This window comes from Chiloscyllium plagiosum, unplaced genomic scaffold, assembly GCF_037043375.1.
Source record: "Chiloscyllium plagiosum isolate Xiang-an unplaced genomic scaffold, Cpla_swu_hap1 HiC_scaffold_21, whole genome shotgun sequence".
Classification (NCBI taxonomy): Eukaryota; Metazoa; Chordata; class Chondrichthyes; order Orectolobiformes; family Hemiscylliidae; genus Chiloscyllium; species Chiloscyllium plagiosum.
The window spans coordinates 12562686-12578169 of record NW_028270159.1 but is presented as its reverse complement, the minus strand read 5'-3'; the positions used below and the strand labels follow the sequence as shown (position 1 = coordinate 12578169).

General features: G+C 42.1%; 1 protein-coding gene across 6 annotated transcripts in view; it reads left to right on the top strand.

The window, feature by feature from the left end:
* kcnt1b (potassium sodium-activated channel subfamily T member 1b) overlaps positions 1–15484 on the top strand; it is a 433004-nt gene that overhangs the window by 27974 nt on the left and 389546 nt on the right. For all 6 annotated transcript variants that reach the window (XR_015760695.1, XM_087998271.1, XM_087998272.1 and 3 more), the window contains exon 2: positions 5165–5326. Coding sequence is in view for 5 of the 6 variants with exons in the window: in XM_087998271.1 (XP_087854397.1) it covers positions 5165–5326 (162 nt within the window). In the remaining variant the exon portion in view is untranslated. The remainder of the gene's footprint in view (positions 1–5164; positions 5327–15484) is intronic.

Sequence of the window (15484 nt, the reverse complement as noted above, 5' to 3'; positions counted from 1 at the left end):
CTAGATTCCTGAGTCCCACGTCTCTGTAGAAAAAAATCCACAGGCACCCCGTAGGTCCCCAGTCCTCCGGAAACACGGTCCCCGCAAGTTTTTTCTTACCTGGGTTCGGTGCACCGAAATTACTCGATCGTTAACCGTCCCCACTGCCTCGGGTACACCCCTCCTTTGTTTTCCTGAGCCTCCCGGATATCACTCGCTCAAGCCGCGCGGGGCGACAAGCAAGGAATCAGGGACTGCCGAACTCGGCAGGGTGCACCTTCTCCGATATCCTTCCTCAACTCCCCTTGCGGCCGGAGTGTTGATCCCGGACGAGCCCCCAAGTTGTTAGAAACGAAAATCGCTTCTCAATAATCGCTCTAGACAAATTCAGGAAAACAAAGTTTTATTAACAAGTCAAGTCTGCAGAGTCAGGCACCCTTGAAGAAAAGGCGCGCTGAGGCTTACAAAGTCTCCCATTATATACAGTACAAGTCCCTCCTCTCCTTGGCTCTAACAAGCCATGAGGTTCACATTCTTAAAAACATCATTATTCTTATCACAAAGTCTGCAACAAATGGCTCCAGAGTCTCTAAAGTTGTTGTTTTTCTCACCCTGTAGTCTTATCAGTCAAAGACTTTAATCTGTAACAGATGTCTCTCGAGTCGTTCCCCTATCCTGGAGTCTTATCAGTCAAGGACTCATCCTTCCCGCCTGTGTTAATGGTTTCATCAATCAAGGGCCTGTTTGTTTTTACTCTGCTCACAAATTGTCAGCATTCTGCACAATTTAAACTAGCCTGTTTGTTTTTACTCTGCTCACAAATTGTCAGCATTCTGCACAATTTAAACTATTCTACTTTTGAGTATATAAAATGTTCTAGAAAAGAAACAAAAGTTTTGTCTTTTATTATAGACCAGTCTGTGGTCCAGGCACATCTTAAAGTTTAAACCGAAATTACCTCTCACAGTATATTTGTGGATAAGCCCAAAATTGGTGATGTACTGAACTGTGAAGAAGGTTTTCTTAGATTACAAAGAGATCTTGATCAATTGGATCAATAGCCTGAAGGATGGCAGATGGAGTTTAATTTGGATGAATGGGAGGTATTGCAGTTTGGAAAAACAAAAAGGGACAGAACTTATACAGTTAAAAGTAGGGCCTTACGTAGTATTGTAGAACAGAACATGGGGGTTCAGGTACATAACTGTTTGAAGTTTTTGTCACATATAGACAGGAGAAAGTGACGACCGCAGATGCTGGAGATCAGGGTCGAGAGTGTGGTGCTGGAAAAGCACAGCAGGTCAGGCAGCATCTGAGGAGCAGGAAAATCAATGACTTTTATTATCATTTCGGGCATAAACCCTTCATCAGGAATGAGGCTTATGGGCCGGGGGGCTGAGAGATAAATGGGAAGGGGTTGGGGCTGGGGGGGGGAAGGTCGCTGGGAATGTGATAGGTTGATGAAGGTGAGGGAGAAGGTGATATGTTGGAGAGGAGGGTGGAGTGAATAGATGGCAAAGGTAGTGGACAGGTCAGGAGGGCAGTGCCGAGTTGGAGTCTTGGGATTAGGATAATGTGGAGGGAGGGGAAATGAGGAAACTGGTGAAACCCATATTGATCCCGTGTGGTTGCAGGATCCCAAGGCAGAAGATGAGGTGCTCTTCCTCCAGGCATCTGGTGGTAAAGGTTTCGTGATGGAGGAGGCCCAGGATCTGCATGTCCTTGGTGGAGTGGGAGGGGGAGTTGAAGTGTCAGCCATTGGGCGGTGGGATTGATGGGTGTGGGTGTCCCAGAGATGTTCTCTAAAATGATCTGCAAGTTGGCATCCTGTTTCCCTGATGTACAGGAGACCACATCGGTGGCAACGGACACAGTAGATGACATTGGTGGAGGTACAGGTAAATTTCTGTCAGATGTTGAAGGATCCTTAGAGGCCTTGGGCAGAGGTGAGGGTGGAGTGGTGTGAGTGCAGGTTTTTCACTTCCTGCAGTGGCAAGGGAAGGTGCTGGGAGTGGGGTGTGGACCTGATGAGGGAGTTGTGGAGGGAATGATCTCTCCAGAATGCTGATAGGGATGGTGAGGGAAAAATATATCTATTGGTGGGGTCTGTTTGGCAGAAGTGGTGGAGGATGATGTGATATATATGGTGGTTTGTGGGGTAGAAGCTGAGGACTGGGGGGGGTTTCGGTCCATGTTATGTTGGGAGAGGTGGGGTTCAAGGGCAGAGGTGTGGGAAGTGGAGGAGATGCGCTGGAGGGCATGATCAACCATGTGGGAAGGAAAATTGCGATCTTGGAAGAAGGCGGCCATCTGGGATTTTCTAATGTGGAATTGGTGGAATCTTCCCCCCCCAAAACCCACCCCCTTCCATTCATCTCTCAGCCTCCCTGTCCACAAGCCTCATACCAGTCACATATAGATAGGGTAGTTAAGAAGGTGTTTAGTGCACTTGCTTTCATTGCTCAGACCTTTCAGTGTAGGAACGTTATGTTGAGGTAGCAGGGACATTGGTGAATTCTTTTCTGGAGTACAGTGCCCAGTTCTGGTCACCCTGTTGTAGGAATGATATTACTAAGCTGGAGAGGGTTCAGAAGAGATTTACCAGAATGTTTCCAGGAATGGAGACTGAGTTATACACAGAAACTGGATTGGCTAGGACTGTTTTCACTGGAGCATAGAAAGTTGAGGGATGATCTTATAGAGATTCATAAAATCATGAGGGATGTAGAAAAGGTGAATAGCAGGTATCTTTTCCCAAGAGTGGGGGACTTCAAAATTAGGGGCTTTTTCTTAGGTGAGAGAGGAGTGACTTTAAAAAAGACGTGAGGGGCAATTATTTTCACACAGAATGGCTTACGAGTGGAGTGAACTGCCAGAGGAAGTGGTGGGTGCAGATATAGTTACAATGTTTAAAAGACATTTGACTAAATACACGAATAGGAAAGGTTTGGAGGGATATGGGCCAAGTGCAGGCAGGTGGAATTAGTTTTGTTTGGGAACATGGTAGGCATGGACTTGTTGGACCTAAGGATCAGTTTCTGTGCTGTATTACTCTGAATCTATAACAATCACTTTGAGCTGATTTAATAAAAATAATAAAACAAAGAACTACAGATGCTGAAACGAAAACAGAAATTACTAGAGAAACTCAGCAGGTCTGACAGCATCTGAGGAGAGAGAAACAGGGTTATTGTCTCACTTCCAGTGACTCTTCCTCAGAATGGATAAGTGCACAAACAAATCTCACCAGCCACATGATGAGAGATTGTCCTGCTACAATTTGCTGGGCCTATTAAATTAGATATTTTAAAAGAACGCTTGAACCAATGCAGATAATAATGAGATTATGCATGTAGAAATGAAAAAGAACTCATCCAAAATATTCTACAAATGCCAAAGAGTTTGCAATTGTAGCCAGTGCATGTGGAATAAACAGCAGCCGATATATAATACAGCTCCAAAAATGGGGACATTGGAACAGGAGAAGGCCATTCAATTCATTGAGCCTGCCTTGCCATTTAATATGATGTTGACTGCTAAAGCCTGGAGAATAATGATGTAAATATTCATTTATTGAAGTTAATGACTGATAATCAGTTCCCTGGCCCAGTGTGACCTTTGATTAATTTAGTTGTGGAATGGTTGAAATTATATTCAAAACAATGATATATTTAACAATATAAATAATTGGATAATTTGTTTTAATGATGGATGAGGGATAATTATTGGGAATGTATTGAGAGAATTCCTCTAACCTTTAAGCGGTGCCACATGATCATTCATGTGCGTAGCCGAGATCAGAGAGGGTCTCAGTTTAACTTTTCACCTGAGACAGCACCTCAAACAACACATTCCTTTACACAGGCTGAACTTGATCACTATGTAGAGCACATTATTCAATCCATTTGCAGTCTCTTGTACAAGTTAAGATTTTTAACTTGTACAAGTCATTTATTATATGGAGTACTAAAAGACAAGAGTTTACAGTAATCTTCAGGATCAAATTGGCGCATTCGAGTCTGACAACTGTAACAAAGAGAATTTTGAAGTGTCGAAGTTCAGAGCCTCATGCCTTTCTCACTGTGGTCCCAGCAGTTTGATGATGCCTCTATGCAAGAGGAAATTGTCAGTGTTGATTTAAAACTTCAACAAATAGAATATTGCTCTAGACCTACCCTCAAACCCCCTCCACTCTTTCCTCCCTCCTCTTCCTTCCCACCCACACTTTCTGTTCTCTCCTCCCTCTCTCCAAACTTTCCTTCCCTCTTCATCCACTCTTGTTGTCTTTTGTTCCTTCCCTCTCTCCATCCTTCACTCCTTCCTTTCTTCCCTTCCTCACTCAATCTCTTCTCTTCTTCCCCCTCTTGCTCTGTCCTCCATCCCCCTCTGTCCTCCCCCCTTCCTTCCTCCCTCCTTATTTTCTTTCTCCACCTCCCCACTCCTCTCCTCACTGCTGTCCCCTCTTCTCATTGCCTCCCCTCTTCCCACCACTCTTCCCCCTCCTCATCCCTCTCCTCCTCCTCCCCTCCCCTCCTCCCATCCCCTCCTCCCCTGTTCTTTCCCCTCCCCTCACCACCCCGGTCCCTTCCCCTCTCTGCCCTCGCCTGTCCCCCCTCCCCAACCTACTCCCCTCCCTGGTAGTCTCCCCTCCTGTCTCTCCCTGTCCTTCCCTCCCTTCCCCGCAGCCCACTCACTCCCCTCCCCTCCCGGCCCCGCTCTCCACCCCTCTCCATTCCGCACTCCCTCCATTCCGCACTCCCTCCCAGTTCTGCACTGTCCCCCCCCCCCCGTCTCTCTCTCTCTCTCTCTAGTGCCTGCACTTGTCCCCCTGTGCACTCCCTCCTCCCCCACCCCCCTGCATTCTCTCCGCTCCCCCCCACCCCCCCCCCCCCCATCCCGCACTCCCTCTGGTCTCTGCACCTCCCTCCCCTCCCCTCCCCTCCCCTCCGCCAGACTGTCGCTGCGGCTCCGGAGCGGGCACTCCGCTGCTCGGATCGCGGGCTCCGTGTTGGCCCCGGAGCGGACTCCTGACCGGGGCGCGCTCCCGCCGCGCCGCGCCGCGCCGCGCCCGCCGCTGTCCCTGGATGGAGCTGGCGGGCGGGGGGCGCGCCTCGGGCCGGGAGCGGAGCTCGCGTTACCGGTGCCGGTCCCCTCTGTCTGACCGAGACTCTCGCTCTGTCCACAGACTGTCCCCGGCCGGCGACCAGAACCGCAACAGCGACGGAGTCATCCTGGACATCGCGTCCCTGAAGATGAACGAGCTGGAGACTGATGTCCCTCCTCTACCGCCCAGGTACCGATTCCGGGATTTACTCTTGGGAGACCAGTCCTTCCAAAACGACGACAGGTAAGTCCCTGAACTCCTCACTTGAACCCTCCCCTGTTCCAGCAATGATTTACGGTAGTGTCCCTGCTGCAAGGGAGCTGTCCAAGGTGCTGAATCCTGGACAGTTCCCCAAAGACTGCTGAACGATCACCCCTTTCGGCTGCCCATGTGTTTGGAGTTTTTATTTTAGGCTTTAATCCAACTGTAGAAGTGTTAAGCCGGGAAGAATTGAATCAGACAGCACCCAGTTATTCAGTCAGTGTGATAGATTGTGGAACACTCAAACTGCAACGTGACTTTGGGTGTCAGAAGTTAGCCGAGTAAAATGTTTTTTCAATTCCAAGATGCCAATATTATTTATAACACAGATCTGATTCTTGCTTGATTCAACCCTCCCTAATTTTTTTGGTCAGTCCAGACTTGATGGGCTGAAGAGCCTCCTCAGTACTATATGACCTGAAGACTGTAATTTTGATTTAACTCTGATCTCAGTTACAATAGTTTGATTTTCAACTGAATATTATATTTTTAAAACACGTTTGTTTTTTACTATTTGCTATTTTTATTATCTTTTTACTGTTTTTGCTATTTGTAAAATAGTTGGTGTACTGTTGGTTTGATTTTGTTTGGAATGTGGATTGAAATTATTCATGCTATCAATGATTGTTAATTGTAACTGCAGCCAAGTTGGAATCACATCTCTTAAACACTTTCAAAGCCCAAATATTGTGTACAGAAATTAAGAACTACTACTCACCAGTTTTATTAAATGACAGAGTAGCATTGCAGAATGAATGACTAAATTGATGCACGACAAAGAGCAGAGTCTTAAAATGAGAACTATGTACTTTCAGGATGTACTTTTGCACACTAAGGGCAGTGGGATGTTCTATTCAAAGATATTGGATGTTGGATCAGTTGAGATTTTTAAGACAGTAATTGATTGATGTCGTTAAAATTATCAAGGGATTTGCAATAGATCTAATAAATTGGGTTAAGTTCAGTCATGATCCAAGGGACTCAAAATGAGCAAAATGACCTACTTTTGTTTTCTATAAATGGTAAATAACTGAAACTAACAAAACGTTTTTTGGGTCAATATGTTAAATTTTTGCATAAAATCTGAAGTTATGGATGTAATTTAGCTCGCTGAGCTGGAAGGTTCATTTTCAGATATTTCATCACCATACTAGGTAACATCAACAGTGAGCCTCCAGTGAAGCACTGGCGTTAGTGACCCGCTTTCTATTTATGTGTTTAAGTTTCCTTGGGTTGGTGACATAACCACAGGAAATGACATCACCAACCCAAGGAAACCTAAACACAAAAGTAGAAAGTGGGTCACTGGCACCAGTGCTTCACCGCATGCTCACTGATGTTACCTAGCATGGTGATGAAACATCTGAAAACAAACATTCCAGCTCAGCGAGCTAAATTACATCCAGAACCTCAACCTGAGCTACAAATCTTCTCAAAACTCACTACCTCCAGTTATGTTTGTGGTTGTTATAACTGTGAAATGACTTGATCACATGGCCATAAGATCATAAAATGTGTGAGCAGGAATTGGCCATTCAGTGGAATCTTGGCTGATCTGATAATCCTCAACTCCAGTTTTCTGCCTTATCACATAACCCTTGATTCTCTTACTGATTCAAAATCTGTCTCTCTCAGCATTGAATATACTTAACAACCTTCCAAGATAAATAAAGCATCATCTATAAACATACAAATATGGGAAATAGGAGCAGGAGTAGTCCATTTTTCCCAGCCGACTCCAGCATTCAACATGATCAAGGCTAATCTTCTATCTAACCCATACTCCCACTACTTCCCATATGCCTGGACACCTTTAGCCTCTAGGAATCTATCTTTTTTTTTAAACATATTCATTTGCTTACTCCATGGCCTTCTGAGTGAAATCATTTCTCTTCATCTTTGACCAAATGAGCCCAAAGCATAACTTGAAACAGTGACCCCTTGCTGCCTGACCAGGGAAATATTATTCCACACCCAGAATTTTATACATTTCAATGAGATCTTCTCACATTCTTCACTTTACAACCTATCGCTTGTACCAGTTTTCACATTTCTGTTACCACTCTTCATGGCACCTCTCAGCTTTTTTAAGGCCAAAACTAATCTTCAAAACATAACCAGCTAACACAGAAGCACTTATCAATTCTGACCACTGAGACATATCCCATTGGAAACATTTCAAGTTTAATAAAAATTATATCCTCTGATTCTGGAATGTTCTGAAATACATAAAAATGTAGAACCAACCTGGCAGTTTGTAAATCACTATTAGCTGCCTAATTTTGATGATGACTTTTAACACAAGAACAGACAGGTCTATCATTACATAATATGGAGGTAGGTTTAATTGCGTACTTTTAATTTGTTTTATGTGTAGTTTCTGAATTTTTTGTGAAAATGATTTCAGTGAGTGTTCTAAGCTTTCCCAATATTGGGGCAATGATAGAGTTAGTCGTCTTCCCTGTGTGAATTCCCTATGGCTCAGTTATTTATGGTTTGCTCGGAGGCATTTATGGATGGTACAAAGTAGCATCTTTGTTCAGTTTTCATTTCAATGCATTATATCATTTAATTCACCACTTTGTCTGAGTTAAGAAATTCCCCTTGCTTTTGGGGGGCCAGATTTGACTCTGCGCAGGAAATAAAGGCAGCGTCCATGTTGGGGAACAGACTGTTCCAAGAACTTAAGTTCATGCAGAAGAGCAAATTTAACAGGTTTGATAGAGCACTGTGTCATTATTGCACTCTTGTGCACACAGTAAGAAAGTAGACTTGGGGATTTCTAATGAAAAATTTATTTCCTTGTATTACAGAAAGTAATTCCAATTCCTTACGATGGCACGGTGGCTCAGTGGTTAACGCTGCTGTCTCACAGTGCCAGGGACGAGTGCCAGGTTTGATTCCACCCTTGGGCAAATATGCAAATTCCATACACATGTTCTTCTTGTTTCTGTGTGGGTTTCCTCTGGGTGCTGTGCTTTCTTCCCATAGTCCAAAATGTGTAGGTGAGGTGGATTGGCCGTGCTAAGCCGGCCATGTTGTGTAAGCTAGGGGAAATGTAGGGTTACAGGGACAGGGCAAGGGGGTGGGTCTTGGTGGGAAGCTGTTTGGAGGATTAGTGCGCACTTGATGGTCCAAATGGCCTGTTTCCACATGAAGGGATTCTATGAAATATTTGTAATTGAAATTAGGAATTTCTTTTCAATTAAAATTGTAAGACTTTTTTTTCAAAATTAGCTAGATTAAGGTGAATACTAGTTTATGGAATGCCAGATTTTAAGTTTCATATTCAAAAAATAAAGCTGTGTTGGAGGAAGATGAATAAACAAATTAAGACTAATCTGCCTTACACAAAATTTTCAAGCTGTAATCCAAATAAATGTAAAGTCCCTGTTGACAAGCTGTACCCTTGAACAGTATGAAGCCTTGAATTAACCTGCTGTGGCAAATCTATTTAGTTATTCATTCTGCTCAGCTTTGTTTTGGGTCTTTTAAATAGTAGAGCTCAACTGGATGAATTATTGGAAGACCTTGGTATTTATTTTGTTTTGCAGTGGTATTAATATACAAGGTCACATGCAGTCTGGAGGCTTTTACTGGCTGGCTTGCTTGTGTATTGCATCACAGCTTGCTTGGATAGGTTGCAACTGCATTCACTTGGTCTCTAGTCACAAGATCAAGACCTGAGAGCCAGTTTCTGCCCACTGCCACAAAACAGCCTTCATGCATTTGTTTATGAATCCCAGTGTTTTTACTGCAAAGACCTAGGCACAAGTCAAATGTCATCTTTCTTGGTTTGAGAACAGTATGGGAGGGTAAGGAGAATATGACAGTATAATTTTAAAAGAAATTTAATATTTAACATATATTTGCAAAAATGCACATTTGTAATTTACAATAATTAAATGACATGTATTGTCAAATATGGAGACATTTGGATATGTTTTAATAGAATGATTCACTTGGCTGTCAACAACTGATGTCTTTCATAGTTGTCTCCTTTCAAGGCTTGTGCTTGCAATCATACACTTTATTTTCTGACCTTGACTGTTGTTATCTACAGTGCTGTAAGCAAACTATTTTAAGGAGCTTCTGAATCAAGTTAATTTGACCTTTTATGGAAAGCACATTTTCAGGTTTATATTTTTGTGTATTCTAGTGTGTGGAGGATAATGGCTGAAGCCAAATTTGAAACAATGTTAATATTTTAAACTAATACTTACAATTGATATCAAAGGGAAATATTGCTGTAACAGAGATCCCACGATAAGAATTGTGGTTGCTGTTGAATGAACCCTGAAGTTTGCCTTACTTAAATTAACCTAAACTTTATTCTATATCATGTAATACACCTTCAAAACATTTATAAATTGCAAGTAACTTGAACATGAAGCTTGAAGTTAGTGTACTGCTCCTTATGATGTATACTGCTCTGAAAAGAAAATGATTAGAAAGTACCGAAGTAACAGAATTAGGTTTCTGTAACTGTCTAAGCAGAAGTAAAACACCTTTATTCATTTGCTACCTGGGATCATTGTTAGACATCTGTTATCTTGTGTACATGAACCCTACGTAAAAAGCACATGTTATAGTTTTTTTGAGATTTACAAAATGTGCTGTTCTGTTAGGAACTAAACTGTACAAATAATCAGTTTGCTTTAGCACAACATGGCTTGTGCATATCTCAGTAAGTTTCTATCACTGAGTGGAGCTGAAGTTGTGTGCAATATGAAGGTCTGTTTGGCTTCAAAGGAGATTGTTGATCCCTATGTTTATTGACTCATTACTTTTATTATATTTTATACTTTTATTATATTATATTATGAAAGATGTGAAATGGAATATCAGCTTCAGTTTAGGGACTCCACACTAATCATCCAGTTTTCCCCAAACAGACATTGCACATATTAAATCCAATAGCTGCTCACTCTGCTTTACCCTAACCTTATTATGTAATGACAGCATTAGAATAACACCTTATATAGCGGTATCACTGGTGTGATGTTTTATCATTACCTCCTGACACAAGCTGTTATGGCCACTCTGAGTCAGTTTGCAAATTCACTGGATTCAAAAGCAGCTTCATGCCTTGCTCCAGACCTGGTAAAAGCTGTTCTGAGACTAATCGAATTCAGTTTGCACTGGATCTGTACAACAAGCTGAGAGGCTTTCAACTTATCATTATCTGGATGCATCAGGGGTACAATGAGGCTACACCATGTGATTGTGCCGTTCAGTCCCCTGCATTGGTTGTGGGGTTTCCATAGCCTAGACTTGCATCTCCTCCTCTATTTTAACTTCTGTAGAAAGCAGAACTTATAAATCCATTCATAGGATGAGGCTGTCATCATGTTGGCCAGCAGTTCTTGCCTATCTCTCACTGACCCTGAGGAGAAGGTGCTGAGCCATCTCAATGGATGCAGTGACTTGCCTGGCCATGCCTGAGGTCTCTTCAGATTCAAACACATTTGTGAGTCATGAGACACATATGGACCAGAGTGGGTATGGGTGGCAGATTCTCTTCTCTAAAAGGCACTTGTGAACCTGTTGGGCATTTCCAACTGTCTGATATTTTCACAACTGAAACTCAGCCTTTTTAATTCCAGATTTATTGAATTGACTGGATTTAAATTCCCCAGCTGTCAAGATGGGATTTCACCTCTTGTCTATAAATTGTTAGCTGAGGTTTCTGGATTATTAGTCCAGTATCGAAACTACATTGAGCCTAAAGAGAATGTAAAGGCTTTTCTGATGTGCATCACTGGGTGACAAGAATAGTACTGGTTGCTCATCTCCAAGTTCCCTTGAAAAGTGGTGACAAGCCCATTGCATTCTTGCGTTCAAGTGATATGGGTACACCCAGAATGGTTGGGTATGAGCTTACAGGATTTGGGCCCAGTGATCATGAAGATGGTATTGCTGACATTTCCTGTGCTAGGATGGTATTAGTTAGAGCGTCTCTTATATATGGTGATGTCCCTACCTGCTTGCTGTCCTCTGGCTGTGGGCCTGGCAGCTGCTATCAGAGAAGCCTTGGTGAGTTATTGCAGTACATCTTGCAAATAATTCATGTTGAAATCACTATGCACTGGTGGTGGAATGAATTAACATTTAAGGTGGTGGTTGGGGCGCTAACCCAGCAGTTCGCTTTGTAAGTGTTTTTCAAGCTTCTTGAATGCTGAATATAGGGTTAAAGACAGGATTCTTGGCAGTGTGGAGGAACAGAGGGATCTTGGTGTTCAAGTACGTAGATGCCTCAAAGTTGCCACCCAAGTGGATAGGGTTGTTAAGAAAACATATGGTGTTTTGGCTTTCATTAACAAGGGAATTGAGTTTAAGAGCTGCGAGGTTTTGCGACAGCTGTACAAATCCCTGGTGAGACCACGCTTGGAATATTGTGTCTAGTTCTGATTGCCCTACTATAGGAAAGATACAGAGGCTTTGGAGAGGTTGCAAAGAAGGTTTACCAGGATGCTGCCTGGACTGGAGGGCATGTCTTATGAAGAGAGGTTGACTAAGATTAAACTTTTCTCTCTGGAGAGAAGGAGGAAGAGAGGTGACCTGATCAAAATTTACAGGGTAATGAGAGGCATGGATAGAATCAATAGCCAGAGACTTTTCCCCAGGGCAGGATTGACTTGGACGAGGGGTCATAGTTTTAAGATATTAGGAGGAGACTCAGAGGTAGGCTCTTTATGCAGAGAGTTGTGAATGCATGGAATGCATTGCCAGCGGTGGTGGTGGAAGCAGAGTCATTAGGGACATTTTAAGCACCTGCTGGACAGGTACATGGACAGCAGTGAATTGAGGTGTGCATAGGTAAGGTTATTTTATTTTACATTAGGATTAATCCTCGGCACAACACCGTAAGCCAAAGGGCCTGTTCTGTGCTGTACTTTTCTATGTTCTATGTTCTATCTTCTGGAGTGTTGTCGGAGCTCATCTGGGCAAGTGGGAATTATCCCATCACAGTCCTTCCTTACACTTTGTAGATTGTGGAGAGACTTTGGCAAGTCAGGAGTTGAGTTACTTGTTCTGGAGTATCCAAACTGTGGTGCAATGTTTATGTGACTAGTCTAGTTAAGGTACTGATCAAGGGGTAAACACCAAGTTGTTGATAGTGAGAGAAGTCAGTGATGAGAATGTTCTTGAATGTCAAAGGGAGATGATTAGGAGATAGTCATTGCCTGTCTTCTTTGTGCAAAAGTCTACTTTTCAGCCAAAGTTTGACTGTTGTCCAGGTCTTGCTACATGTATGGAGGGATTTGGGCCAAGCACAGGCAAGTGGGACTAGTTTACTTTGGGAACATGGTTGGCGTGGACTGGTTGGACTGAAGGGGCTGTTTCCATGCTGTATGATTCTATGATTATGCCTATGTGAGGATTTGTGAATGGAACCGAAAAGAGTACAATCAGCAATGACCATCCTTGCTTCTAGCCTCATCATGAAGGAAAGGCTATGGATGAGTAGCTGAAGACTTAACAAACAGCACTGAGGAAACCCTGCTGCTGTGCCCTGGGCCTGAAATAATTGGTCTCCTGCTTGCGCCACCACCTTTGTGCTATTTCAGTATAAATCATGCTTGAAGAGTTCTTGTTTTAGGATAAACAATCTATACTTTTTTGTTTACTTCTTGAGCTCAAAAATGCAAACATTATATTTATTTAATCGGATATTGGCCATTCTCATAGATGAACCCATAGATCATGGAAGAATTGACTGGTTACTGAGCCAGTCAAAGTGGTTATTGAACAACTATTATTGGATAAGGAAAATGGCTCCTCACACCATCTTATAAATGTTGTAACATTGGCAGTTCTACAAAAAGTACTTAATGAAAGAGCATTTTAAAGCCAATGTCCTGAGGTTGTAAAGGATGTGTAAATGCAAGTTTTTGCTTAAAGTTGCTGGCCAGGGTGCTGACCAATTAAATCATGATTCAGAGCAGCCCTGGCCATCAACAAGCCAGAATGAATATTGGTTGAGAAGTGAAAGGTGCAGAGTACTTGATCAGGCTGGTAATCCAGAACCTAAATCTAAATTATCCCCAGATAGTGGATCTAACCCATATTATTAATTTACCTGGCCACAGAGAATATCATTTATCACTTCGTTTTTGTAATTATTGTATCCCAATTCACAAACCTTTTCTCTTAGAAGTGAATAGGTCTGTTGTGCATTTAGATATAGAAGCCAGTTTGTATACAGCAGGACTTTGCAAGAGAGATGCATGATCAGGTAATTTGTTTTTTGAGGCCGTGGGCAGAATATTAACTCGGAGATTGTCCTCGGGTTCTTAAAAGATGCTCCAGTTGAACACTTTTCTAAAGAATTGTGCACCAAAATGATGCACTGAATTGCCAATGTGGAGAAAGATTATGAAGTGAAGTTTGAAACTAGAATCTCCTGATCTGAGGGAAGCGATCAAGTCAATCTGTAATATAGATTGAAGCTTTCCAAGACCATTTTCATCTTCGCATTTGTATGTGATGTATGATCAACTGATTGTAAAATTGTCTTTAGTTTGTCCATTCATCAATACATAGAGACTGAGATGAGGAGAAAAGTTTAGAAGCCTGATGAGGTAGGATAAAATAGATGTGGGTAGCCTTGGGGGAGGGGATGAAGAGAAGAATTCATGTGGATATCCCTATGAGAGAACTATGTAAAGTGAATGGAACTAGGGAAGGATAAAACTTACTAACTGGGGAAAAGAGAACCTGAGGTAAGGTGTCGAAGAGAATCTTTGTGCATTTTCTGTACTTATTAATACATTGTTCTCTGCAGTGACTAATTGTTAGTGAGGAGTTGGTTGTCCAAAAAGCACTAAATTGATTAAATACCTCTCTGGATGGTTGGCCGATCAGTAATTGATATAGACAAATGTCAGATGATAATTAATCCTATAAATAATGAGTTTTTTTACAAAAAAATCTATCGGTTTGAAAGATGTGGGCTTGCCAACATTTATTGACCATTTCTAATTACTCTGAAAAGGTTCTGATGAGCTACCTGTTTGGGGGTGTAGGTCCACTCAGTGATGTCAGAAGGTGAATGTACAATACATCATTAAAATTCCAGATATAGACTTTGTGAGCCGAAAATTGAACTAGGAGTAGTAATAGAAACCATATTAAGTAGGTTAGCAAAATAGTTTCTTTTAACAGAGTTGGAGCCATGGATTCAATATTTTCCCTGTTTGCTATCTCATCAAGCCAAATATTGTTTCTCTATCCTTGCCATGAACCTTTCACTTTCTCTTTAATTTTCTCATAGCTTAGCTCAGGGCCTCCTCAAACCTAAACCCATCCATGAAACCCACCTTGCCATTACTTTGACTCCTCTCCCATTAGATGGTTGGTCCTGCCTACATTCCCATCTCCCATCCTTTCACATAGCTCTACCTAAGCAAACTGCCTCCCCCGGCTTTAATGTACATCACTGCCACTGGTGCCTGTATATTCATTTGCTGCTTCACTGCTCATTAGCTTCTCTTAATCCCTTCACTTTGCCGAACTAAATGGAAGTTGCTTTTGTGGTGAGTAGGAGTTGCTTTATAATCATGTGTGCGGCTGACTCCTGTGTTTAATTAAAGTGGAGGACAGGAAGATAATAACACAATAGATACAGCAAAGACCTGGATATTCCCGCATGATGGATTTTGTAGTGAAGTACCAAAAGAGTATATGCTGTTAGAAGCACTTCTAGCATCTTTAGGCTCTGCCTAAGAGCTTTACAGTCAATGAGGTACTTTTTGAAATGTAGTGAGAATTGCAGTATAGGTAAATATGATGACTAATTTGTGCACAAAAGATAAATGATCAGAAAACCTACAAAAGTTGTTGTTTAAAAAATGGAAGATTGGAAAAATATATTGACTTTTTTCAGTCTTAATATTTGGTTAATTATATGTTGTCCACACTAGACAATGTTTCTAAAAATACTCTACACTGGGAGTCCTTTTAATCTTCAATTACTGGAAAATTTCTCTTTTCTGCCTCTGAATAGGTTTTGTAAATTTTTGGCTCCAATCTATCATTCGTTTGCAATTAATAGAATAGAAGGCATTGCTCATTCTGTCTTCAAGGACATTTTTGTATAGAATCCCTACAGTGTTGGAGCAGGCAATTCAGCCCATC